Consider the following 24,310-nt stretch of genomic DNA (forward strand, 5'->3'; position numbering starts at 1 on the left):
GGGGTCGGTCCTGTGCCTCTGGGGTCGGTGTGGGACCGGTCCTGTGGCTCTGGGGTCGGTGTGGGACCGGTCCTGTGGCCGTGGGGTCGGTGTGGGGTCGGTCCTGGCACTTTGGGGTCGGTGTGGGGTCGGTCCCGTGGCTCTGGGGCCGGTCCCGTGGGCAGTGTCGGGTTTGGGGTTCGGTTCTGGGGCCATGTGGGCAGGGTTGGTCTGGTCCCGGGGCCGTGCAGACCCTCCGGTGCCCCGTCCCGCGGTGCCGGTGTCACCCCAGCACTGACGGGACGGTACCGGGCCCATCCCGGGGCGGTGCCGGTGTCACCCCGGCAGTGACGGGACGGCCGGGGGGCGGTGCCGGTGTCGGGGGGCGGGGCCGGGGGGGCGGTGCCGGTGCCGGGGGGCGGTGCCGGTACGGGGGGCGGTCCCGGGGTCCCTCCGGCAGTGACGCAGCCGCGGTTCCGGTCCCGCCTCCCTTTCCCTCAGCAGCGAGGCCGCGGGTGCGCGCGGTGCGGGCCCGGGTGGGGGCCCTGGATCCCGGGAGGGGCCGGTGGATCCCGGGATAGGGCCCGGGACCCGGGAGGGAACCTTGGGACCCGGGGAGGGAGGGCTGGAACCCCGGGAGGGGCCCTGGGTCCCCGGGGACGGGACTGGATCCTGCGGGAGGGCCCCGAAACGCGGGGTGGGGGCTGGATCCGGGCAGAGCGGGGCTGGATCCGGGGAGAGCGGGGCTGGATCCCGGCTGGATCCGGGGAGAGCGGGGCTGGATCCGGGGAGAGCGGGGCTGGATCCCGGCTGGATCCGGGGAGAGCGGGGCTGGATCCCGGCTGGATCCGGGGAGAGCGGGGCTGGATCCCGGCTGGATCCCGGCCGGATCCGGGGAGACCGGGGCTGGATCCCGGCCGGATCCCGGACAGGCTGCTCGGGAACGGGGTTTGAGAGGCTCTGAAGGGTCGGGGAGCGGCGGGGCCCTGCCGGGGGCCCAGCGGGGCCGGCCCGGGGTGACGCGGCCGCCGCTGCCGCAGGTGAGAAGTGCCAAGATGCAGATCTTCGTGAAGACCCTGACGGGCAAAACCATCACCCTCGAGGTGGAGCCCAATGACACCATCGAGAACGTGAAAGCCAAGATCCAGGACAAGGAAGGTACTGGCGGGGCCGGGAGTGGCGGGGGCCCCCCGGTGTCCCCAGCACGGTGATTCTGTCCCCCGGTGTCCCCAGCACGGTGATTCTGTCCCGCAGGGATCCCCCCCGACCAGCAGCGCCTGATCTTCGCGGGGAAGCAGCTGGAGGATGGCCGCACCCTGGCAGACTACAACATCCAGAAAGGTGCTCCCCGGGACCCCGGTGGTTTTTGGGGGGAGTTTTTGGGGTTCCAGCAGCTCCTTTACCCCCGATGTGACACCGATCTCTCCTTGCAGAGTCCACCCTGCACCTGGTGCTGCGCCTGCGAGGGGGGATCATCGAACCCTCCCTGCGCCAGCTGGCCCAGAAGTACAACTGCGACAAGATGATCTGCCGCAAGTACGTCCCTTTGTCCCCTCCCCGTGTCCCCTCACCCCCTCCCTGCAGCCCCCAGATCCCCTCCCCAGGGTGGGGGCTCTGCTGACCTGTCCCCCCCAGGTGCTACGCCCGCCTGCACCCCCGCGCCGTCAACTGCCGCAAGAAGAAGTGTGGGCACACCAACAACCTGCGCCCCAAGAAGAAGGTCAAGTAGAGCCTGCAGCCCTGCCTGAGCTGGCCAATAAAGTATTGCAACTCTCAGCCCCGTTTTGTGGTGGTTTTTCAATAAATGGGGGCTGTGCTGGAGCAGCACAGGAGGGTGGGGGGAATGGGGTGGGGTGGTGCTGGTGCTCAGTGCCTGCAGCAACGTGTGCACGGACTGGGACCCCCCCTGCCCGCCCATCATGGGCACTGGGACCCGGCCAGGGACTGGACCGGCACCAGGACCACACACAAACCCCCCTGCTCATGCACTGGGACCCCCCAGTTGTGGGGTGACGGTCACCAGGATCCCCTACACCCCCAGTTGTGGGGTGACGGTCACCAGGACCCCCTACACCCCCAGATGTGGGGTGACAGTCACCAGGATCCCCTACACCCCCAGTTATGGGGTGACAGTCACCAGGACCCCCGACACCCCCCAGTTCTGGGGTGACTGTCACCAGGACCCCCTACACCCCCCCTGCTCAGGCACCGGGACCCCTCCGGTCACCGGTCCCGGGATGTCCCCGTTACCCTGCAAACACACCGGGAGCCCCCGGCCGCGTGTCCAGGGACCGGCACCGGGACCCCACTGCATCCCCCCCATCCACCGCGCCCCCCGGCCGTGCTCTCACAGCACGGACGGTACCGGGGACCCGGGACACGGGCCCGGGGCTGGCGGCGCTGCCGCTCGGTGCCTGCAGGTGGCGGCGGAACCGCGCTCCGCCCCGCGGGCCCCGGGCCTGCGCCGTGCGGCCGGGCCGGGCCATGGTGAGCGGTACCGGGAGCGGGACGGGAACGGGAGCGGCCCCCGGGGGACGGGAGGGGCGTCCCGGGACCGAGCGGGTCCGTGCGCGCGTGGTCGCGGGGGGATCCCGGTGCTCGTGTGTATTGTGAACCGGGGGATCCCGGTGCCGGTCCGTGGACACGTGGCCGGGGAGGTCCCGGTGCCCGTCGGGGGTGTGTGAGCACGGCCGGGGGTCCCGGTGCCGCTCCGGGCATACGTAGAGAGGGGTCCCGGTGCCCATCGGTATCGCGGGCACGTGTCCGGGGGGTCCCGGTGTCCGCCCGGTTCGTCCCCCGTGGCCTGGGGGCCCGGTGGGTGGGCAGGGGGATACGAGGGGTCCCGGTGCCAGTGCTGGGCTCAGCTCAAGCACCGCGGCCGGAATCCACCCCCAGTACCGGTGCTGGGTGAGGACGCGCTGCCCCAGCACTGCGCCGATCCCCCTGGGCGGTACCGGCTCTGCCCGGTTACCGGGTCACCGGTGCCACCGGCTCACCGGTGCCACCGTCCCCCTGTGTCCCGCAGACGGGCGAGGCCGTGCGGGAGCTGCTGCGGCGGCTGCGGGCGCTGCAGAGCGAGCGGGTCCAGACGTACCGGCTCTTCGAGGAGTGAGTACCGGTACCGGCACCGGGCCGGGCCGGGCCCCCGGGGGGCGGCACCCACCGGGGCGGGGCACCCCGAGCAGGGAAGCGGATCCCTCATCCCGGTTATTATGTGCATCCTGTTGGGACGGGGCCGTGGGGGTGGCTGATGAGCTCCAGCTGGCAGCGGGGCTCTGCGCTGGACACCTGAATCCTGTTAGAGCATCCAGCAGACGATGCAGGGTTGAGAGTGGAAAAAACCCAAACCCTCAACTTTCCCCCCCAAAAAAATCAGTTTCCAACCCTGTCCCGTGTGAGAGGTGAGGCTGCCTGGTCTTGCTGCCAAATCCAGGCAGGAAAACCCTCCTGGTGGCGCCTGTGGCGGGTGGCAAAGGGGGCTCAGCACCCCGGGTGTGGTGACAGTGGCTTCTCCTCCCTGACCTGTCCGCAGGGGCCACCGGGCGTACCTGAGCAGTGCCCCCCACTATGACTTCCCACGGTACCGGCAGCTGGTGCACGAGGTCACCGTGGCCTTCAGTGGCATCTCCCGGGAGGTGCTGGACATCGCCGGGCGCCTGCGGGACGAGCTCGGCCGCCCCGACCTGGCCCAGCACCTGGCCCGGCTCCAGGAGCGGGAGCAGGAGAAGCTGCAGCTGGTGGGTTCTGCCTTGGGGGGCGGCTCCTGGGGCACTGCTGGGGCTGGTTTGGGGGGTCTCAGCTCCCACGGTGTCCCCCTGCAGACGGCGCAGCTGCAGCTGGCCCGGCAGCAGGCTCAGGACCAGCCCGAGGTGGACGCCCATCAGCAGGAGGTGCAGGAACTCAAGCACAAGTAGGTGGTGACCCCGCTGCTGTCCCCCCTCATTTTGGGAAGGCAGCATCCCCCTAGCCCAGGACCCCCTTTCTCCCCCCATTTTGGGATGGCACCCCCTCCCCAGCCCGCGGAATCCTGGAGCGTCCCGAGTTGGAAGGGACACACACGGATCATGGAGCCCAGGCCCGGAGCCCCTTCCCTGTGTTCCCCCGCCCTCCCTTCGGCCCAGGGGGGCCCAGATGGTGCCTTCGGGGTCTGGCGGCGCTGCGTGGCCGCGTCCCCTCGGCCTCCCCGGGCTGAGTGTTTCATAAACAGCGCGGGGAAGGCGAGGCGGCCCACATAATACGCTCCATATGGGCTTTATTTATAGTTTCCATCCGCTCTCGTAGGCTAATTAAAACCATTGAGGCAATCAGCGAAATTCTCCAGGACCTTAAGTACGATTCGGAAGAAGTTGAGTGATGGGTGTCCCCGTGGGAACGGCTGGAGGGGCCGGGCTGGTGGAACGGGGGCCCCGTTCGTCCCCCACCCGCTCCCGGTGCACCTTGGCAAGGTGGGCATTGTCCTCTGAGCCCCTTTTGTGCAGCACAGGCTGGAAGGGGTGGGGAAACCCCCTCTGGGACAAGGTGGGGGTCCCCCTAAATCCTGAGTATCCCTCAGCAGAGGGGTCTGGCGTGGGGTTGGTTCCCCTCCCTGTTGTGCCGGGGCTGTGATGAAGGCAAACCACACCCTGCAGTGCCAAGGGGCTGCAAAACTTCGGCCCCCACCGTGGTGGGCTCTGTCCCTGCTGCCAGCTGGGGTCCCGTGGGCAACAGCCACCCCAAAACCACATCTTGGAGCCCAGCTGTGCCCCCAGCCCCACTGCAGCTCCGGTGCTCCACAGCTGCTTTTTCTATGGTCACCCCGAATAAACCTGTCCCCACGGAGCTGGCCTGAGTGTTGTGATCCCAAGGGTTCGTGTGGCCCCCAGTGCCGCCCCTTCCCAGCTCGGCTCGGTCCCCTGGGAGCCCCGGGATGGGGTGACAAGGGCCACGGGCCCCATTTGGCTGCCCGCTGCATCCCCGTCCCCGCGCAGCGCTGCCGCTCCGCTGACGCAGACCCCGGTGGGGTTTCAGAGGTTTATTGGCATTAAGCTTAAATCTGTTCCTAATTGACTGAAATGGAACCAAAATAAGGCTGGTTTGAATCAAAACTGGAGCAGGCACTGGGCAAACCCCAGCAGCCTCCAATCAGCCCGCGTGGCTCCCCGGGGACGGACCCCCCCCGTGCACTCGCACGTGGGACCCCGGTGAGAAAACGGCCAAAATCGCTTCCCGGGGGGAGCTGCGGCGAGGGTGGGGTCACCCGGGAAGCCCCCGCCGCCCCTTTCATCCCAGAGGCTGCCGCGGCTGGCGGAGCAAAGCCCCCGTGCCTCCCCCGGCCGGGCAGGGCTGGGGGGTCCCCTCGCTGCCGCGGGGCCGCGGTCCCGCAGAGCCCCCGGGGCTGGGCCAGCCCGGCCCCCCGAGCTCACCCCACCCCATCCCCCAGGGCTGCGGGGCCGCGCTGAGCCCCGGCCGCCTCCCGGTTCCCCCGCGGCGGGGCCGGGGCGGGCGCGGGCGGTCCCGGGTGGGCGCCGGGCGCCCCGTCCCATCCTGCCGGCGCTCGCTCCCCCGCGGGCTACAGCTTATCGCCGGGAAGAACCTGCGGAAAGGAGCAGAGCCCCGCGTCGCCCCGGGGTCGGCGTCACCCCCCAGCATCCCTGGGGTGGGGGGTCACCCCGCGTCCCCCCCCCCCCGTCCCCACCCAGCCGGGGAGAAGAAGTGCGAAAGGCTCCTTACCTACCTGGTTGCGTGTTTTGTGCGATTTCTGCAGCCACACGCGCCACTGGTCGTAGAGTTTGATGCCGAGGTTGGAGCAGCCGTAGGCGTGTTTCTTCACCCACCCGAAAAACTGCTTCAGCTCCCGCCGCAGCGTCGTGTTCTGCTCGCCCCCTTTGGGGTCGCAGCCCCCCGCCACTCGCTCTGCGGGGACAAGGGGGGTCAGTGGCACACGGGGGGGACGCGCCCGAACGCCCCCCTCCCACCGCCGCCGTGCCGTGGGGAACACCGGCAGGTTTTGGGAAAGCCGAGCCCCAAATTGGCTCCTTTGCAAGAAATCCAGGGGCCGGGCACGGAGCGGGGAAGGGTCCCCCGAGCATCCCCCGGTGCGCGGGGAGGGGAGCGCGGCACCGGCGGCACCGGCGGGCGCTGCTGCCGGCACTCACCGCTGCGTGGGGTGGAGGCGGCCGTGGGGTTGCTCCAGTCGCTCCAGATGCCGGCTTTCTTGGAGCCGTAGATGCTGAAGGGATTACAGCGCACCTGGACGAAGTAGACGGTGCCGGGGCGCAGGCCGGCCAGGCGACACGAGGTTTGGTTGCCCACATCATCCACCACCTGCGGAGGGAGGTGATGCGAGCGCCCGCACCCCCGGCCACCCCGCGCCGCCCCCCGGCACCGGCGGCGCCCACCCACCTTCCACTCGGAGCTGTCCTCCACCCGGTATTGGATCTGGTACTTGGCTTGGAAGAGGAAATCCTTGAGGGCCGGCGGGGAGCTCCAGCGCACGCTCAGCTGGTCCTCCAGGTCGCCCACCCTGCTGACGTGCACGTCGGACGGGGGGTCCGTGGTCACTGCGGGGACAGCGCCGCGGGGCCGCGAGGGTTAAGGAGCCGCGGATGTCAAAGGCGCTCGGAGCAAAGAGCCTAATTCGATTAGGAGCAATTGTGCTCCCGTATCGCCCATTTCCTGCTGCCCCCAGCCCAGCGCGGCCCCTCCCCGCGAGGTCACCGCCACGGCGCGGGGCTCACCCACGTCCAGGATGTCCAGCATGACCACGTCGGACACGGCCACCCCCAGGCGGTTGGACGCCTCCACCCAGATCTCGTAGGGCGTGAAGAGGGCCAGGTCCTTGGGGATGTGGCAGGAGTAGGTCCCGGCCGTGTGGTATTCCTGGCAGGTGTTGTCCTGGCCGTACCACCTGCAGGCAGGTGATGGATGAGCTACCGGCACCGCTCCCCAGGCCCCGAGATGCTCCCCTGGGTCGCTTTTTGGCCTTTCCACACCTCCAGAACTGCGGGACCGGCCCCGTGGTTCACCCAGCTCAACCAGGCCCGCAGCAGCTTCTCCTCACCCTCCCCAGCTCCGTGAGGAAACTCATCACAGCAGCACCACCCCCAGAAGGGGCCAGCCAGGAGGCATCGAGCTGCCCGTTCCCTGTTTCCCGTTAAATCCCACTCCAATATTTTGGAACAATAAATTGTTTTTAACCATGACGAGGATGAAGGTGAGCACCCACCTGCGCTTGTACTTGAGGGTGTAGTTGGTGTGCAGGAAGGTCTCCCCTTCTGTCCCCGGCACCCACTTGCAGGTCAGGTCCTTCATGTTTTTGGACCAGCAGGTGATGTTGACTGGTTTTTCTGGGGGTACTGGGAGAGACAAAAACCAAAACACCAGAGGTTCCAGAGCTGGTTTTCTGCAGCCACGGAGACAAACCCCAAATCCAAGCTGGTTTCCCAGCTGAGCCTCTGTGTTCCCGGGAACGCGTAGCGACCCAAAAAACAAACCCAAGCTGCATTCCCCGTTCCGATTCCATGTTCCTGGGACTTAGTATCGTCCTTAAAATAGCCCGAGATAAAATCTTACGATTATTGGTTCGGACAAGTGCGTTTTAACCGAGGCTTTTCCGAAACGGCCTCTCAGCTGTGCCTGGGTCAGGGTTCCACCCTGACACCCCGAGCAGCTCCTGGCACTTTGGTGAGAACCAGGGAGATCCGAGGGGATCCCCGGCTTCTCTCCCGTGGGGGAGGCGCATCCCGGGGCTGGCTGGAGGCTGGCACAGGGCAGCTGGACACCAGCAGCAGCTGGACCCTGGTATGGAGTGACCAGACCTTGGCACGGAGTGACCTCAACACGGAGTGACCAGACCCCAGTACAGAGTGACCCTGGCATGAAGTGGCCCCAGTACAGAGTGACCCCAGCACACAGTGACCCCAGCACAGAGTGACCCTGGCATGGAGTGACCAGACCCTGGCACAGAGTGACCCCAGCATGGAGTGACCAGAGCCCAGCACAAAGTGACCCTGGCACGGTGTGACCCTGGCACAGAGTGACCCTGGCACACATTGACCCTGGCATGGTGTGACCCTGGCACAGAGTGACCCCGGCACACAGTGACCCTGGCACGGTGTGACCCCGGCACAGAGTGACCCCAGCACACAGTGACCCCAGCACACAGTGACCCTGGCACGGTGTGACCCCGGCACAGAGTGACCCTGGCATGGTGTGACCCCGGCACAGAGTGACCCTGGCACACAGTGACCCCGGCAGAGTGACCCTGGCATGGTGTGACCCTGGCACAGAGTGACCCCAGCACAGAGTGACCCCGGCACACAGTGACCCTGGCACGGTGTGACCCCGGCACAGAGTGACCCCAGCACACAGTGACCCTGGCACAGAGTGACCCTGGCACAGAGTGACCCCGGCACAGAGTGACCCTGGCACACAGTGACCCCGGCACAGAGTGACCCCGGCACAGAGTGACCCCAGCACACAGTGACCCTGGCACAGAGTGACCCTGGCACAGAGTGACCCTGGCACAGAGTGGCCCCGGCACAGAGTGACCCTGGCACAGAGTGACCCCAGCACACACTGACCCTGGCACAGAGTGACCCTGGCACACAGTGACCCTGGCACAGAGCGACCCTGGCACACAGTGACCCCGGCACGGTGTGACCCCGGCACGGTGTGACTCAGGCACAGAGTGACCCTGGCACGGTGTGACCCTGGCACAGAGTGACCCCTGGCACACAGTGACCCTGGCACAGAGTGACCCTGGCACAGAGTGACCCCAGCACACAGTGACCCTGGCACAGAGTGACCCTGGCACACAGTGACCCCAGCACACAGTGACCCCTGGCACAGAGTGACCCTGGCACGGTGTGACCCTGGCACAGAGTGACCCCTGGCACACAGTGACCCTGGCACGGTGTGACCCCAGCACAGAGTGACCCTGGCACAGAGTGACCCTGGCACAGAGTGACCCTGGCACACAGTGACCCTGGCACACAGTGACCCTGGCACAGAGTGACCCTGGCACACAGTGACCCTGGCACACAGTGACCCTGGCACAGAGTGACCCTGGCACAGAGTGACCTAAGCCCAGCCCAGAGTGGCCAGAGCCCATCTCAGAACAGCAGCACCAACGTACATCCAACATAAAGGCAGGAGCCGGCCAGGATGCCACCATCTCTGCTGTGACACACCAGGTTGTCCCCTGACTGCTGCCTGGAGCCGTTGAGGCGAGCGAGGGCCACGCTGAGCGTGGAGGGGCCCAGGGCAGCGTAGGACGCGGCCGGGAGGCGCCGCCCGTTCAGAGTCCAGTACAGATCCTCGGCTTTCAGCGGAAAGTCCGGGCTGACCGTGCATGTGGCCACCAGCGAGGAACCGATCAGCAGCGTGGGGTCTTGGGGGGAAATCACGGCGGGGTCTGCAGCCGGAGAGACAGAGAGCGAGGGGAAAAATCAATTATGGAGGGTTTGGGATTGAGCTAATGAGGTTAGAGCTGGTTGAGTATGTCTTAATGTCTATTTAAATACGTTTTGTATCTGGTTTACATTGGTTTAAACGCCTTTATGTCTCTTCTGTATTCATTTAAATATGTTTTATAGCTGTTTAAATGCATTGTTTTGCTATTTTACATCGATTTGAATCATCACGTCTATAGCAATTTAATTCATCATATATGTTTTATATTAATTTAAATACATTGTTTAGCTATTTTACATCGATTTAAATCATCACAAGCCTATACTGATTAAATCACACATCTATTTTATATAGATTGAAATCATCACACATCTACTTTATATCAATTTAAACGCACTGGTTTCCATTTTACATCATTTTAAATACACTGGTTTCTATTTTACATTGGTTTAAATGCGTTTCATATCTATTCTTCACTTCGGCACATTTTACATTCTTTCTATATCTAAAGACGTTTTATATCTTTTATATCTATTTAAATAGTTTTTATGTCTATTCTATATCTCAATACACACCTATTCTTTATCTATTTAAACATGCTTTACACCTACTTTTATATCTACATACGTTTTATATCTAAACACTTTCAATATCTATTTTTATATCTACATCTATTTTAGAAGATTTAAAGTACTTTTTATATCCACTTTTTATTTTTTTATTTATTTTATTTTTTTCCCCAGGGCTGGGGCGGGGCTGGGTTGCAGCTTCGGAAGTTTTTTTCCGCTACAAAAAGATTTCAAAAAAGAAAATCCGTGGGGATTTTTTTTTTTTCCCCATCCCCCATCATTTTCCAGCACTGCCGAGGTCCGGAATTTCCCCCTGGATTGGGAAGCGCTTCCTCCTCACCCCCACCGTGCTCTCCCAAACCCCGCATCCCCCAAATTCCCAGCCCGCTTTAACCCGGGACCCCTCGGTTTCCCCTCCCGGCCCCGCTCCGGGGTGTTCCGTGTCCGTCAGTCCTTATCGGCTCCATCCGCACGCGCCGGGCTAATATCCCAAATTACCTCCCGGAAAGTGCCGCGACCTCCCCGCCCCTCCGACCTCCCGGCCCCGATCGGCTTTCAGCGCCCGGCTCCCTCCCGGCGATCCCCAAATCCCCCGGAGATCCTAAAGAGGGGTCCCCGCTCCGCCTCCCCACCCTCCGCAATTAGCGCTCCCAAATCCTCGTTAGGCAGGGGAGGTTTAATTAGGAATTGCCGCCCTGCCTGGGGGATGCTGGGGAGGGGGGGAGTGAGAAAATCCAGCGGGGCAACGCAGCCAGGGACCCCCAAAATATCCCTGGATTGGTGGAGGGCACCCCCAGGCACCCCGAGCATCCACGGGTGGGTGCCGGGCAGCCCGGGTCGGTACCGGGTACCCCAAACATCCACGGGTCGGTACCGGGCACCCCAAACATCCACGGGTCGGTACCGGGCACCCCAAACATCCACGGGATGGTGCTGGATACTCCGGGGCACCCCGAGAATCCGCGGGTCGGTACCGGGTACCCCAAACATCCCCGGGATGGTGCTGGATGCTCCGGGACACCCCGAGCACCCGCGGGTCGGTACCGAGCACCCCAAACATCCCCGGGATGGTTCTGGATGCTCCGGGACACCCCAAACATCCCCGGGATGGTGCTGGATGCTCCGGGACACCCCAAACATCCCCGGGATGGTGCTGGATGCTCCGGGACACCCCAAACATCCCCGGGATGGTTCTGGATGCTCCGGGACACCCCAAACATCCACGGGATGGTGCTGGATGCTCCGGGACACCCCAAACATCCCCGGGATGGTGCTGGATGCTCCGGGACACCCCAAACATCCCCGGGATGGTGCTGGATGCTCTGGGACACCCCAAACACCCGCGGATGGTGCTGGATCCATCCCACCCCCAGAACAAACCCTTCCAGCGAGGCCTCCGGAAACCTCATCCCCCCTCTCGCCACCGAGCCCGGAGCTGCCGCGGCTCTGCCCACACCGGACCCACAACTCCGAGCCCTGATTCTCCCAAATCTTCACCCAAACAGCCCCAGAAACTCGCACGAACGCAGTAAAACAGACACATTTCCCATCCTCCGAGCAGGACCCTCTGGAAGGGCCAATTTTCTCTCTCTCTCTATTTTTTTTCCCCTGGATTTTGTTTTTTTTTTTTCCCTCCTCCAAGCAGAACCCTCTGGAGGGGCCAATTATAGACGTATATATATTATATTTTTTTTCCCCCCTGGAATTATTTTCCCCCCCTCAGCGCTGCCACAGCGCAGAACATGTGTTTTAAAAGGGAAAAGTGTGAAGTTTTCCGATCGGAGAGGAAAGGGCCGGAGAGACGCAGGCAGGCTGTGGAATGTGCAAGTTGCAACGAAAATACCTGCTCGGGGGTTTTATGGCTTCTCTATTGCAAAAAAAAAAATGCTGATCAGGTGCTAAGTAATGCTATAAAGTAAAACCACATTTCCAAGGTGTCGGGAACGTTTATGCTTTTCTTTCGAAGGGCCGGATTTCATTTTAGTTTTATATCGGAGTTTTAAGGGGTTGGGAAAGAAAAGGGGGGTGGAGGGAAAAAAAAAAGGAAAAAAAAAAAAGCTCCGATAAGTGTCAGAGATCACACGGTTAAAAAAGATTTATTGAGCTGTGCAGGGGGTTAAAGGAAAATAGAAATAATTGCCCTGAAGAACAAAAGGGAATTTGGGAAGCTCTGAATTCCACAGGAAAAATAAAATTAAATATATATGTGTAGTTAGAGCTCTTCTAAAAGTCGAGCAGCGAGGTTTGAGGGCAGACAGGGTGCCCAAAACCGCTTTATCCCTCTTTTCTCCGCTGCTCTCCGGTCTTTTTTCCCCGTTTCTCATCCCCGACTGGCATTTCTCGTGCCCATCCCTGGGCTCGAGGAGGGATTTATAAAAAGCCCAGGCATTCCAGCGCGGCCGAGCTGCACCGAGGGGAAACTTTCGCTCTCTAAAAGGAGATTTTGGCTTCGCCTTCGCCAGCTCCGCACGTCGAGGGGCGGCGGGGCCAGCGCTGCCCCGGACCCCCGTGGGGAGGGGGAGATGGGGGTCCCGGGGGGGACACGCGGCTGATCGGGAGGAGAAAGGAGAGGGCTCAGCCCCAGCGAGGGTCCGGCTGTGGCCTCGTGTTGTTCCCGGTGGGATCGACCCCTCCAGGCATCGGGGTGGGCACCGGGGTGGGCACCGGGAGCCGCCGGGACCGGCCGCTCCCGTTAACGGCCCCTGGAGGGATTTTTGGAGCTTTCCCTTCTCCCCACCCTACGGCTCCAGCGATTCCTGCCCCAATTCTCGCCCTCAGGGCTCCCCCGTTCGGGACGGGCTGGGCTCAGGGCTCCGTGGCGGTGCTCGGGGAGGGGGCGCGGGAGGTGCCGGGCCAGCGGTGCCGTTTGTGGCGGGTCCGGTTGGCGCGTCGGGAGCGGAGAACATCCATCGCCTTGAGAAATTCCCATCATAGGGAGGAAGCCAAACTTCCTGCTGCGGGGAGCGGGATCTCGCCCTCCCCTGGGCGCAGGGGGGGCAGCGGGGCGGCGGCCGGGACCGGGGGTTCCGTCGGGTTTAGGGCGCTGTGGGGAAGCGGGGACCCCTCCCCGGTGTGTGTCCCCCCCTCTCCGGTGCCCGCGGGGCTGAGGCCGCTCCAAGGCTCAGCCCACAGGTGGCACCTCCCGGACCTGCCGCCCCCCAAACCGGGCATCGCTGCGGAGCCCCCCAGGGGGATTGGGGTTTTTTTTTGGGGGGGGGTCGTTGTTCTCCGTGGGGCGGGGAGGGAGATCCCCATTGTTCTGGGTGGGAAAAGGGGATTCATTGTTCTCTGGGATGGGGGGGCGGCTCTCCGGGGGGAAGGGGGGACCCCGTTGTTCTCGGCAGGGGGAGGGGGGGTCTCAGAGGCTTTGGGGGGGGCAGAGGGGGGCGATGGCTCCCGGGGGTGCGAGGGGGTCGCGTGGGGAAGGGGTTCGCTATTGTTCTCCGGGCGGAGGCCGGGGGTTTCCATTGTCCTGGGTGGGGAATGGAGCCGCATTGTTCTGCGGGAGGGGGGGGCTGGACAGCGGGGAGGGGGCACAAGGGGGGGCCGGCCCTTCTCGGGGTCCCCCTTCTCCGTGGGGAGAGGGAGCACTCGCTGCTCCGGGGGAGGGGGGGCTCTCCTCGCTGCTCTCGGGGATGGGGGGCAGCACAAAAAAGGCTCCTCTATTGTTCTCTGCGGGGAAGGGGCGGGGGGGTCCCGGCTGGGCTGCGGGGACGGGGACGGGGGGTCCCGGCTGCCTGTCGGGAGGCGATGGAGGGTCCCGGCCGCCCTCCGCGGGGGGGTCCCCGACCCCCTCCGCAGCAGGCGAAGCGCAGCCCCGAGGTGCGCCCGGTGCTGCCCCCGCCGCGCCCGGGACCGCTCCGCATCCCGGGGCCGGGGGGGACGCGACCCACCGAGAGGAACGGGACAGCCCCGGGGGGCTCCGCATCCCGGCACCCGTGGGAGGGACGGGACACGCGGAAAGGAGCGGGGGAACCCCGGGGGGCTCCGCATCGCCGGGGCCGGAGCCGGACGGGAGAGCCCCGGGGGGCTCCGTGCAGCGGCCGCGTGGCCCCGACGGGACCCCCGCCCGCCCCGCGCCCACCTTGCGGGAGCCGCCCGGTGCTGCCGGTACTCACAGGAGAGCGGGTCGGCGCGGGGCAGGAGCGGGCAGAGCACGAGCAGCAGCGGGAGCATCGGGAGCAGCGGCGGCGGCGGCATGGCCTGCTCCGGTGCCCGTCGGTGCCCGGGGCGGCGGAGCGCACCGGCACGTCCGGGGAAGTCCCGAGCAAGTCTGAGCAACCCCCGGTTACCAAAGCCCCAACTGCCGCCCTGGCCCCGCCCCGGGACCGCCCCCGGGGGGGCAGAAAGCCACCGGCCCCGCCACCCCCCCACACCCCGTCCCGATCCGGTACCGGCTCCGGGACAGACCCCGGAACCGGCTCCGGGACTGGCCCCCGCCCGGTGCCCGCTGCCGCCGCGGGATGCTGGACCCCCCCGCCCTGGCGGGGCCGGTGTCCCGCTGCCCCCGACCCCCCCGGTAGGTGAGTAAGAGCCGCCCCGGGGCCGCCGGCCCACGGGTGAGTCACGCGCGGACCCTCCCGCGCCCCCGGGGCCGCTCTCGCCGCCGAACGGGCCCCCCCCGCCGCCGCTTCCCCACGCTCCGGGCGCCTTTGAGATCCAAAGCCCGGTTATTGCTTATTTTTGGGTTGGAAACAGGAATATCATCCCATAAATCCCGATGTTCTCTATCCATCATCTCCGGGCTTTCCTCCTCGAAACCCCAAAGAAGTGGAAAAACCACCCCAAGCGGCTCCAAGTCCCCCCAGACTGGGGCTGCGCTTGTCCCCGGGGGTGGTGCCATGTCCGATTGTGCCACCAGCATCGGGACAAAGACACCCACGCGGGCATCCCCCAGCGTCCCCCCCGTGCCCCCCGCCCGGGGTCTCGGTGGCACCGAGAGCTTTGCAGACCCCCAGACAGGTCCCAGAGCCGCGGGACAGCAGCTCCTGCTCATGGCAAGGCCACTGTCCCCACGTGTGGCGTGTGAGGAGAGGGGACACCATTCCCTGGGGTGGAGGGTGGCAGGGGACGCCTGGGTGGCCCGGGGTGCCCCCATGGACTCGGGGTGCCCCCAAGGACTCGGGGTGCGGGGAACCGGGGGGTGACACTGTGTGAGGCTCCGAGGTGCTGGGCACCAGCGGGGATTGCAGAGAACAGAAAACACAACAAAAAAAAACGAGAGGGGGAGGGAGCCCAAACAATGCCTTTTCCCATCGTCCTGTTTTTTGGAAGCTTCTGAACTGTTTTTGTTGAAATTTCCCAAAAATGTCAGGCTCCGGGAGCCACCCAGCCTGAGAAACTTCAGCCCCAGCGGCCGCAGTCTGGCCGAGTGAATCACGGCTGCCCCGGGGGCTGGCGGCCGCCCGCGATCCCGACCCACCGCCCGCATCCCCCCGGGAAGGCACCCGGGGACCGCAGCCAGCGCTGGGTGCTGGGGGAAAAGGAGAAATTCCCTCGGTGGAGCCGGAGCCGGCAGCAGCGGCCACCCCGGCTGCCCACCTGCACTGCCCAGCCCCTTCCCCCATCTGTTTTCTCCATCGCCGCCCAGGCTCCTCAGCTCGCACCCGGAATTTGGGGGATTTAGCGGAGCCAGGGATGGGCGGGATCCCGGGGAGGGGGTGACCCCTGGTGCCGGCAGGGGGGACACGGGTGGCTCTGGCAGAGGAACCGTCGGAAGGTGGCTCGAGGCTGTGCTTGGGGTGCAGGGGGAAGATGGGGGGACAGTGGCGTGGGGAGGGGACAGCGTCGGTCCCCTCTGGTGTTACCGGGGACATCGCGGGCTGCCACCCCAGCTGGCACAGGGACGTTTGAGCTCCCAGCAGCACCTGTGGGATGGGGACAGGGTGAGGGGACAGAGCGGTCCCCAAGCCCGGGCAGTGCCAGGGTGGCGTCAGGACCCGTCCTGGAGCAGCCGGAGGTGACCGAGCCGCTCTCTGAGTCAGCGGCGGCCGGTCAGCGGCAGCTGTGGTCAGCGCTGCCCTTTGACAGTGACCTTTAAAGCCGCTCCCTCCGGCCCACGAGCCGCCTCACTCAGGCACCGGCCGCAGGCAGGATCCAGCCCGGCTCCCCCCGCGACCCCCGGGCTCCCGGCTCAGCACGGGGGTCCCCCGAGGCCGGCGCGGTCCGGCTGCCCCCCCGGAGTGGCTCCGTTCCCAGGGCCTCCCTGCCCCGCTGCGGTGCAGGATCTGGCCATGGGGCCCGGCTCCCTGCTCTGCCCACGAGGGACGTGATTCCCCCCAGAGGGACGCGGGTGACCCTGGTGACATTCCCAAAGCCGCTCCGAGCATCCTCGGTCCAGCTTCCCACCAGCCGTCACCTCCCCGCCACCCTCCGTCATGTGTCACCAGGGCCCTGAATTAATCTAATTACTTGATTTCCCAGCCAGAGCTCACTCCATAAAATCCTTGGACGCAGACAGCATCTGGCTCAAGGGCCAGGGTGTAAAAAACAAACACTAAAAAAACCCCCAAATCCCGGGAAAAGCGGGAGGAGAGGCGCAGCCGAGCTGCCTCGACTGCCTGCATCCTTTTAAAGTGACCTGGGGGAAAAATAAAGAGGCAAGAAATGCAAAGAATCCAGCAGGCAGAGTTTGCTTTCTATTCCTCTCAGTCACATTTCCACATCCATGGGTAATTTATAACCCGCTTAACCCCTTCACTGCCGCCCCTCCCCACCTTTTCCCTCCAGAGCATCCTCAGGGTGGCCGCACCTTCCCGCCTCTGTTTGCTTTGGGAAGCACAAGCAGTCCCGTCAAGGAGTCTGAGGAGCTCTAGAGGAGGGGAAAAAAATGCCAAGAGGGTGCTTGAGCACGAGGGATGGGCTCCGCAGGGCTGGGACGTGGAGTGAAGGGTCCCCTGCCCATGGAAGGGACCGTGGGGACACCCCAGGACAAGGCGGGGGGAGCCTGAGGCTTCCCGAAAGGCTCCGGGGAAAAAATGTAGGTCAGTAGTGATAAATGCGAAAGGCATCGAGTGTTTCTGGCGAGGGGAGGAGGGAGGGCAGCAAGTGTCGGGTGTTTTTGCCTGGGAAAGGCTTTTTCTCCCTGGAAAGGTGAGCGGACGGAGCTCGGGCAGGTGCGGCGGGGGCGATGCCCACCGGCCGCTGCAGCGGGAGGATGCCGGTGCCCCCGGGGGGCTCCGGCTGTGCCGCCGGTGGAAGCCCCGCCGTGATTTACGGTGACAGCCTCCAATCTAGCCCATTTTCTCGGCCATTCGTCACCGGTGTTGGACCCGCGGCCGGGGCTGGCGGGGCTCCAGGAGGGGGAAGGGGAGCGCAGCGCCCTGGCAGCCCCGCCGGCCCGGCCGCAGCTCATTTTCCGCCGGCCCTGCTTTGATTAATAAGATGAATAAAGTGGCGGGGAGAGGAGAGGCCCCGCTCCCTGCTCCCGTGGGGGGCACGGGCCGCGCCCCCCAGCACCCCCAACCCTTCTCTCCCTGCCCCAGGGCACGGAGCACCCCTCAATCCTGAGCTGGGACAGGGAGACCCCCCCTTTCCCCGCGCCGGGGTCTTGCCATGTGTTCCCCATTAGGGCCGGAGGTTTGCGAAGCCCCCAGGCCTCCCCCTCCTCCTCCCCCCGGGCCCACTTTGGGGTGCTGCCATAAATAAGGGGAATGGGCAGGGGTGAGGGGGGGCGTGGGGGGTTCCTTTGATGTCCTTTAATGTCCCTTAATGTCCTTTAAAGCCTGGGAAATCGCGGCTGTAAATCCGCTCAAAGCGCTGGCCTGAGTGAGGGTGAGGATGGGAGGCGTGAAGGTGACTTGGGGAGTCCTGGAGGGACACACAGGGTGGCACAGGGGGGTCTAACACCGGCTGGGGACCCTGGGGACAAGGGCTTGGTGTGTGGGGGGCACTGAGGCAGCGCTGTCCTTCTGTGTGACACCACTGTGTGACCCCGGATCTCCGCCACCCCCTCAGCCCCCCCTGTTCTCTTCAGTCCCACGGTGGTCCCCGGTCCTGTTGTGTCCCTGCACATCCCCCGGTCCCCCTGAACCCTCCCGGGCCCCCCTTAGCCCACGGTCCCCCCACACCCTGCGGTCCCCATGGATCTCCCCAGGTCCCCTTTGTCCCCCTGCATTCCCTGGGGTCCGTGCATCCCCCAATCCCCGGCATCCCCGGTCCTTGGACCCCCCCAATTCTCCTGCATCCCGGGGTACCCCTCATCCCCCGCTGCTCGGGCACCCCCATCCTCCCGCACCCCTCTCTCATCATCCCCGCGCCGTGCCGGTGCCGGTGCCGGTGCCGGTGCCGGTGCCGGTGGATCTGCGGCAGTCTGCGGCGGCTCCCCCCGCCCCCGGCTCCCCCCGCCCGGCGCACGGCGCGTCACGGCGGGGCCGGCGGCGGCGGCGGTGGCGGTGGGTGCGCTCGGCTCCGCTCCGTTCCGCTCCGCTCCGCGCCCGCCATGGCGGCCCCGGCCCGCCGGCCCCGGGCCCTGCTCGCCCTCGGCCTGGCCCTTCTCGCCTCCGCCGCCGCCGCCGCCACCGACCCCTTCTCGCCGCAGCTGGGAGACACCGGCGGGTGCCGCGGGCAGTGCGGCCGCAGCCTGCAGCGCCGGGCCGCCGCCGTGAGTCCGCGACACCGGGACACCGGGGATGGGGCGGCACCGGCGGCGGGGGGAGCGCCAGCAGCACAGCGGGTACCGGGAGCACCGGGAGCACCGGGGGAACCGGGGGAACCGGGGGAACTGAAGGAACTGGGGAGCATCCACAGCATTGGGGGTACCGGGAGCATCGGGGGCACGGGGGGCACTGGGGGCACTGGGGCACTGGGGGGAACTGGGGGAACTGGGGTAACTGGGGGAACTGGGGGAATTGGGGGAATTGGGGGCATGAGGAGCATCAGGAGCATCGGGGTCAGTGGGGGCACTGGGGGCACGGGGAGCACCAGTAACACCGGACACACTGGGAGTACCGGGAGCAGCGGGGACACCATGGGGGACACCAGGGGGACACCATGGGGACACCATGGGGGACACCAGGGGCACTGGCTGGAGGGGACCGGGAGCAGCAGAGGCAACAGGGCCACCAGGAGCAGTGGGGACACCCCTGACGGGCATCTCTGCCAACGCAGCCCCACACTGGGCCACCCCCCGTGGGAGCAACATGGGGGGCACCGGGACACCCCCAGTGGTCTCCTCCAGCAGCGTGGGGGTGCCCCCAGCGAGGGAATCCCCGGTGGTTTGGGGTGCCCGCAGTGTCACCCGTTTACCCCGAGCCCTCCCATTCCCGTGTGGGCTCTGTGTGCCCCCCACACCCCAAATCTGTCCCACTCCCCCAGATCATTGCACCCCCAGCTCCTGCCAGCCCACGCCAGGGCCTGGCTGGTGCCAGCAGAGGTGGGGGGACCCTGCACGCCCTCCACGAGGACCTGGCCGCGTTCAAACCCACGGTGGGGTGCAGCCGAGGGGCTGCGGGGCAGCTCTGGGACCACCAGATTTGGGGTGCCAGCCCTCACCACGGTGCTGGCGCTGCCCGGTGCCCCCCGGCTGGGTGCGGGGGGCCGCGTGGGGGTTGTCCGGCTCAGCCAGCGGGCTGAGCCCGGTGCCAGCTCCGCGCTCTCCTCCTCCTCCTCGCCGCAGGATGCTGTTCTCAACGCCTGTTACCGGGGCTGCCGGCTGTTCTCCATCTGTCACTTCGTGGATGCGAGCGCCGAGCTCAACACCACCAGAGCCGAGTGCGAAGCAGGTGAGAGGAGCCGGTGGCCGAGCGGCCCCCGCGCCCCGAACGCCGTCCCGGGGGGTCCCCACATCCCATCGGGAGCAGCGCGACACCCGACACCCTCCGGAGCGTCCCGCCCCGCGCAGCCCCGCCACGGGCGGCTGCGGATTGACACGGCCCGGGGGTCAGTGGGGAGGGGGACGGGGGTCCCGGGCATCGAGCACCCCCGAACCCTGACCCCTCCTCTCCCCCAGCCTGTGCCGAAGCCTACGGCAACGCAGAGGAGCAGTTTGGGTGCATGACCGGGTGCCGCAAGCAGCTGCCAGAGGTGGAGGAGAGCAGGAAGGAGAAGGTGAAGGGAGATGGGGAAAGCCTTCCTCACACCAGAGCTCAGAGCAGTCCCTCCCCTCCCTCGGGATGGGGGAACACCCCACATGTGCAGCCCATCCATCATCCATCCATCCATCATCCATCCATCATCCATCCATCCATCCATCATCCATCATCCATCCATCCATCCATCCATCCATCCATCCATCCATCCATCCATCCATCATCCATCCATCATCCATCATCCATCCATCATCCATCATCCATCCATCCATCCATCCATCATCCATCATCCATCATCCATCATCCATCCATCATCCATCCATCATCCATCCATCATCCATCCATCCAACCATCCATCCATCCATCCATCCATCCATCATCCATCCATCCATCCATCCATCCATCCATCCATCCATCCATCCATCCATCCATCATCCATCATCCATCCATCATCCATCCATCATCCATCCATCCATCCATCCATCCATCCATCCATCATCCATCCATCCATCCATCATCCATCCATCCATCCATCATCCATCATCCATCCATCCATCCATCATCCATCCATCCATCATCCATCCATCCATCATCCATCATCCATCATCCATCATCCATCCATCATCCATCATCCATCCATCCATCATCCATCCATCCATCATCCATCCATCCATCATCCATCATCCATCATCCATGGATCCATCCATCCATCCATCCATCCATCCATCATCCATCCATCCATCATCCATCCATCCATCATCCATCCATCCATCATCCATCCATCCATCATCCATCATCCATCATCCATCATCCATCCATCCATCCATCCATCCATCCATCCATCATCCATCATCCATCATCCATCCATCCATCCATCCATCATCCATCCATCATCCATCATCCATCCATCATCCATCCATCCATCCATCCATCCATCCATCCATCATCCATCATCCATCCATCATCCATCCATCCATCATCCATCCATCCATCATCCATCATCCATCATCCATGGATCCATCCATCCATCCATCCATCCATCCATCATCCATCCATCCATCATCCATCCATCCATCATCCATCCATCCATCATCCATCCATCCATCCATCATCCATCCATCCATCATCCATCCATCCATCATCCATCATCCATCCATCCATCATCCATCCATCCATCCATCCATCCATCATCCATCCATCCATCATCCATCATCCATCCATCATCCATCCATCCATCCATCCATCATCCATCCATCATCCATCCATCCATCCATCCATCCATCATCCATCCATCCATCCATCCATCATCCATCATCCATCCATCCATCATCCATCCATCATCCATCCATCCATCCATCCATCATCCATCCATCATCCATCCATCCATCCATCCATCCATCATCCATCCATCATCCATCCATCCATCCATCCATCATCCATCCATCATCCATCCATCCATCCATCCATCCATCATCCATCCATCATCCATCCATCATCCATCCATCCATCATCCATCCATCATCCATCCATCCATCCCTCCCTCCACGTGGATGGGAGCTCCAGATGTGCCAGGTTGATCCAGGCCACCACCGGCTGCTTTGTCACAAGTGTGAAAATCAGGGAGACCACAGGGAGTTCCCAGGCTGAGAGGATCTGACTGGGGATCGTGGCAGATTCCCCCAGCTTTGATTTGTTATCCTTCCCAGCAATTAGCAACGCTTTTCCCTCCTACATTTAATTAATTCAGCTTTTGCTGAATTAATTAAATTAGACTTTGGCCCAAGGAAGAGGCTTTTGGCTTCGTGCATGTGCAGGCAAAGATGAATCCACACCGTAAAAAGAGTGAAAAGCTCCTTTGAACAACCCTCCTTTGGGTTTTAAAGGTTTTAAAGGTTTTAAAGGTTTTAAAACCTTCCCGGTGCCTGATCCCATTTCCCAGCCCCTCTCCAAGACCAGGGCTGAGTGTCTGGGGGTGACTGGGGGTGACAGGGAGGGCCCTCACCCTTCTCCACCCACCCAAAGCATTTTTTCCTCGGGTTCCCAGACGAGCAGGCAAAGCAGATTTAGCATAATAATTAGATACAGAATCTGACCTATTTATTTCCTGTTTGCTGGTTTGACCGTGCAAGGGGCTGTCGGAAAATGTTCGGAGCCAGTGGCAGGGAGCAGCCAAGCGGATTCCAGCAGGGATGCTTTAAAAATAACAAACTGCCGCGACGGCCAAGAATCCAGGGCACCGAGAGGCTGCCAGGAGAGGAACGCCCTCGGCATCGCGGCTGCTCCGCTCCCTTTGTCTCTGGCAGAGGAGGGTGATCCCACCCCAAAGGGACGGTCCTGGGGCTGGGTGATGGCCCCAGAGCTGGGTGGTCACCCCAGGGACCGCAGCCCTCGCTTGGTGACCCTCCCGGGACTGGACCGTGGCCCTGGCACATCCCTTTCCATCTCTGGGAGGAGCAGGTTGAGCCCAGACCCGGCTCAGCCCAGCCTCGGGGTGGGACGGTGCCCGCGGGGGTGGGTGACAAGGGGACAGCGCTGATGCGACGTCCCCGCTCCTCTGCAGAGCCCGGAGCTGAAAGCGCCGTCCTTTTCCATTTTGGATTTGGTCTCCACCTTCTGCAACGACATCGTCAGCTCTGCCCAGAGCTTCATCTCCTCCACCTGGACCTTCTACCTGCAGGCAGACGATGGCAAAGTCGTGGTGTTTCAGGTGGGGGCGTCCCCAGGACCCTCTCTGTGGGTGCCCAGAGGGGTGGGGACCCCCTTCCTCACTGCCCTCTCTCCCTGCCGACCCAGTCCCAGCCTGAGATGGAGTATCCAGCACTGGAGGCACTGGAGATCCAGCCAGCCCAGCCGGGATCGGGACCCAGCCCTGGCCTCCCCCAGCCCCACGCAGGTGCGGGGAGGGGGGTCCGGGCTGCTGGGAGGGGGTTTGGAGCCTCCGAGCCCTCCTGGCTCCCATCCGAGTTCTGCAGAGCTGAACCAATTTCCCACTCCTCGGGTGGGATCAGCTTCCCACACCCCCAACCGTGCGGGGTGGGGGGCTCTGTGTGGGGCCCTGCTGGGATCCTCTGAGCCCCCTGAGCGGGCAGAGGGTCCCGGGGGAGAGGGGACAGGAGGATGGGAGAGGTGAGGGTGCCCCCACATGGGTTCAGCATCGCCTCTCCCCCCCCCAGACCCCCGGGCAAAGGGGGACAAGCCCCCCGTGAAGGAGCCTCGGGGCAAAGGCAAGGCGCACCCCCCGGAGCCCCCGCAGCAGGAGCACGATTTCCTCGGCTGCATGTCCAAGTAGGTGGTCTGGGACCTGCGGGACTCGGCAGAGCGGATCCCCCCCAGCCCCAATTCCCAGCCCGTGCCCTGCCATAAACCCGTCCCTTCTCTTTGGCGGGGGGTGGTGGGGTGCTACAGGCGCTCGGGCCTTCCTCGCTGGATCCTGGCCGCCTGCCTCTTCCTCTCCATCATGGTGATGCTGTGGCTCAGCTGTGCCAGCCTGGTGACCGCTCCCGAGCAGCACGTCAAGACCCAGGTATGGGGTGAGCGCGGCCCCCAAGAACACCCGGCACGGCTGGGGGGGACATCCCCGCACCCCGAGTGTCCCCAGACTGGGGGTGAGCGGGTCCTGCACCCCCGTTCTGGGGCTGCACTGTTGTCTCTGCCTTTCTTCCAGCCTCTGAGCATCAACGGGGACAAGGAGTACCTGGAGGAGCTGGATGGCCCCGGCACCTTCCCCCTGCCGCCCGTCATCACTGTCACCCTGTGCCCTGCGCACGGCGGGGAGGACGCGGGGCCGCTGCCCCTCAAAGTCGACCTGGACAAGACCATCCTGTAGCGCTCCCTCCCCTTCCCACCACCTCCACCTCCCTCTCACCATCCCCGTGGCATCGCCCCCGACCCCGCTCCGCTGCCCCTCGGGCTGTCCCCAGCTCCCAGAGGGGAATCTCTGTGTCCGCCCGGCTCCCGCTCTCCTCCCCAGGCACGGCCGCTCCGGACGAGGCTCCAGGAGCCGGGCAGCGGCTCTGCCTGCTCCAGGGATGTGCTGTGAGCTGGGATCCCATCAGGGGAGCTGCCAGAGCGGGGAGGCCGGAGGGAGCAGTCCCCGGAGCGGGACTCTCTGTCTCCTCCCGCCCGGAGCCGCCGGGGCCCCGCAGCCCTCCGGGCACGGCTCCAGCGCTGGGCAGGAGGGAGCCGGCTGCGGTGGGGGATGGAGAGCGTCTGCAGCCTTCTGAGCTTTGGCTCGGCACATCCCCGGCCTCCCACCTTGGGCTGAGCCTCCGAGGCGCCGGCCCCGGCCCTGGGAACTCCCTTCCGCCGGCCGGAGCCGATTGCCCCGGGGAGCCGAAACGT

At 64.5% G+C, this 24,310-nt stretch overlaps 4 protein-coding genes across 15 annotated transcripts; 3 read left to right on the forward strand and 1 right to left on the reverse strand.

Moving 5' to 3' along the window:
• The first annotated feature begins 377 nt into the window (after positions 1–377).
• UBA52 (ubiquitin A-52 residue ribosomal protein fusion product 1) lies at positions 378–1,755 on the forward strand. 2 transcript variants are annotated; one of them, XM_058859027.1, is made up of 5 exons: positions 378–494; positions 1,020–1,137; positions 1,234–1,320; positions 1,413–1,515; positions 1,615–1,755. In XM_058859027.1, the coding sequence occupies exons 2-5, from the start codon at positions 1,035–1,037 to the stop codon at positions 1,706–1,708; spliced, it is 387 nt and encodes a 128-aa protein (XP_058715010.1). In that variant the 5' UTR covers positions 378–494; positions 1,020–1,034; the 3' UTR covers positions 1,709–1,755. The 2 variants fall into 2 exon arrangements, with proteins under 2 accessions (XP_058715010.1, XP_058715011.1); XM_058859028.1 differs by having other exon boundaries at positions 475–503.
• Positions 1,756–2,417: 662 nt separating this feature from the next.
• Positions 2,418–4,797, forward strand: REX1BD (required for excision 1-B domain containing). Of its 2 annotated transcripts, none has more exons than XM_058859016.1 (5): positions 2,418–2,466; positions 3,005–3,087; positions 3,512–3,716; positions 3,801–3,889; positions 4,261–4,797. In XM_058859016.1, the coding sequence occupies exons 1-5, from the start codon at positions 2,464–2,466 to the stop codon at positions 4,331–4,333; spliced, it is 453 nt and encodes a 150-aa protein (XP_058714999.1). In that variant the 5' UTR covers positions 2,418–2,463; the 3' UTR covers positions 4,334–4,797. The 2 variants fall into 2 exon arrangements, with proteins under 2 accessions (XP_058714999.1, XP_058714998.1); XM_058859015.1 differs by having other exon boundaries at positions 2,451–2,541.
• A 140-nt stretch (positions 4,798–4,937) lies between these two features.
• Positions 4,938–14,256, reverse strand: CRLF1 (cytokine receptor like factor 1). 4 transcript variants are annotated; one of them, XM_058858915.1, is made up of 8 exons: positions 14,060–14,256; positions 9,095–9,373; positions 7,184–7,313; positions 6,696–6,865; positions 6,361–6,518; positions 6,114–6,282; positions 5,689–5,871; positions 4,938–5,609 (listed from the first exon to the last, which is right to left on the reverse strand). In XM_058858915.1, the coding sequence occupies exons 1-8, from the start codon at positions 14,139–14,141 to the stop codon at positions 5,239–5,241; spliced, it is 1,542 nt and encodes a 513-aa protein (XP_058714898.1). In that variant the 5' UTR covers positions 14,142–14,256; the 3' UTR covers positions 4,938–5,238. The 4 variants fall into 4 exon arrangements, with proteins under 4 accessions (XP_058714898.1, XP_058714899.1, XP_058714900.1 ...); XM_058858917.1 differs by having other exon boundaries at positions 5,384–5,551; positions 5,693–5,871; XM_058858918.1 differs by having other exon boundaries at positions 5,384–5,551.
• A 2,499-nt stretch (positions 14,257–16,755) lies between these two features.
• On the forward strand, positions 16,756–23,795 carry TMEM59L (transmembrane protein 59 like). Of its 7 annotated transcripts, XM_058858988.1 has the most exons (10): positions 16,835–16,924; positions 17,665–17,735; positions 18,481–18,615; positions 19,558–19,663; positions 19,891–19,988; positions 22,530–22,676; positions 22,763–22,862; positions 23,143–23,254; positions 23,351–23,492; positions 23,634–23,795. In XM_058858988.1, the coding sequence occupies exons 2-10, from the start codon at positions 17,721–17,723 to the stop codon at positions 23,793–23,795; spliced, it is 1,017 nt and encodes a 338-aa protein (XP_058714971.1). In that variant the 5' UTR covers positions 16,835–16,924; positions 17,665–17,720. The 7 variants fall into 7 exon arrangements, with proteins under 7 accessions (XP_058714965.1, XP_058714966.1, XP_058714968.1 ...); XM_058858982.1 differs by lacking the exon at positions 17,665–17,735 and having other exon boundaries at positions 16,756–16,920; XM_058858983.1 differs by lacking the exon at positions 17,665–17,735 and having other exon boundaries at positions 16,756–16,920; positions 23,375–23,492.
• Positions 23,796–24,310: the final 515 nt, after the last annotated feature.

This window comes from Poecile atricapillus, chromosome 28 (genome assembly GCF_030490865.1).
Source record: "Poecile atricapillus isolate bPoeAtr1 chromosome 28, bPoeAtr1.hap1, whole genome shotgun sequence".
NCBI lineage: Eukaryota > Metazoa > Chordata > Aves > Passeriformes > Paridae > Poecile > Poecile atricapillus.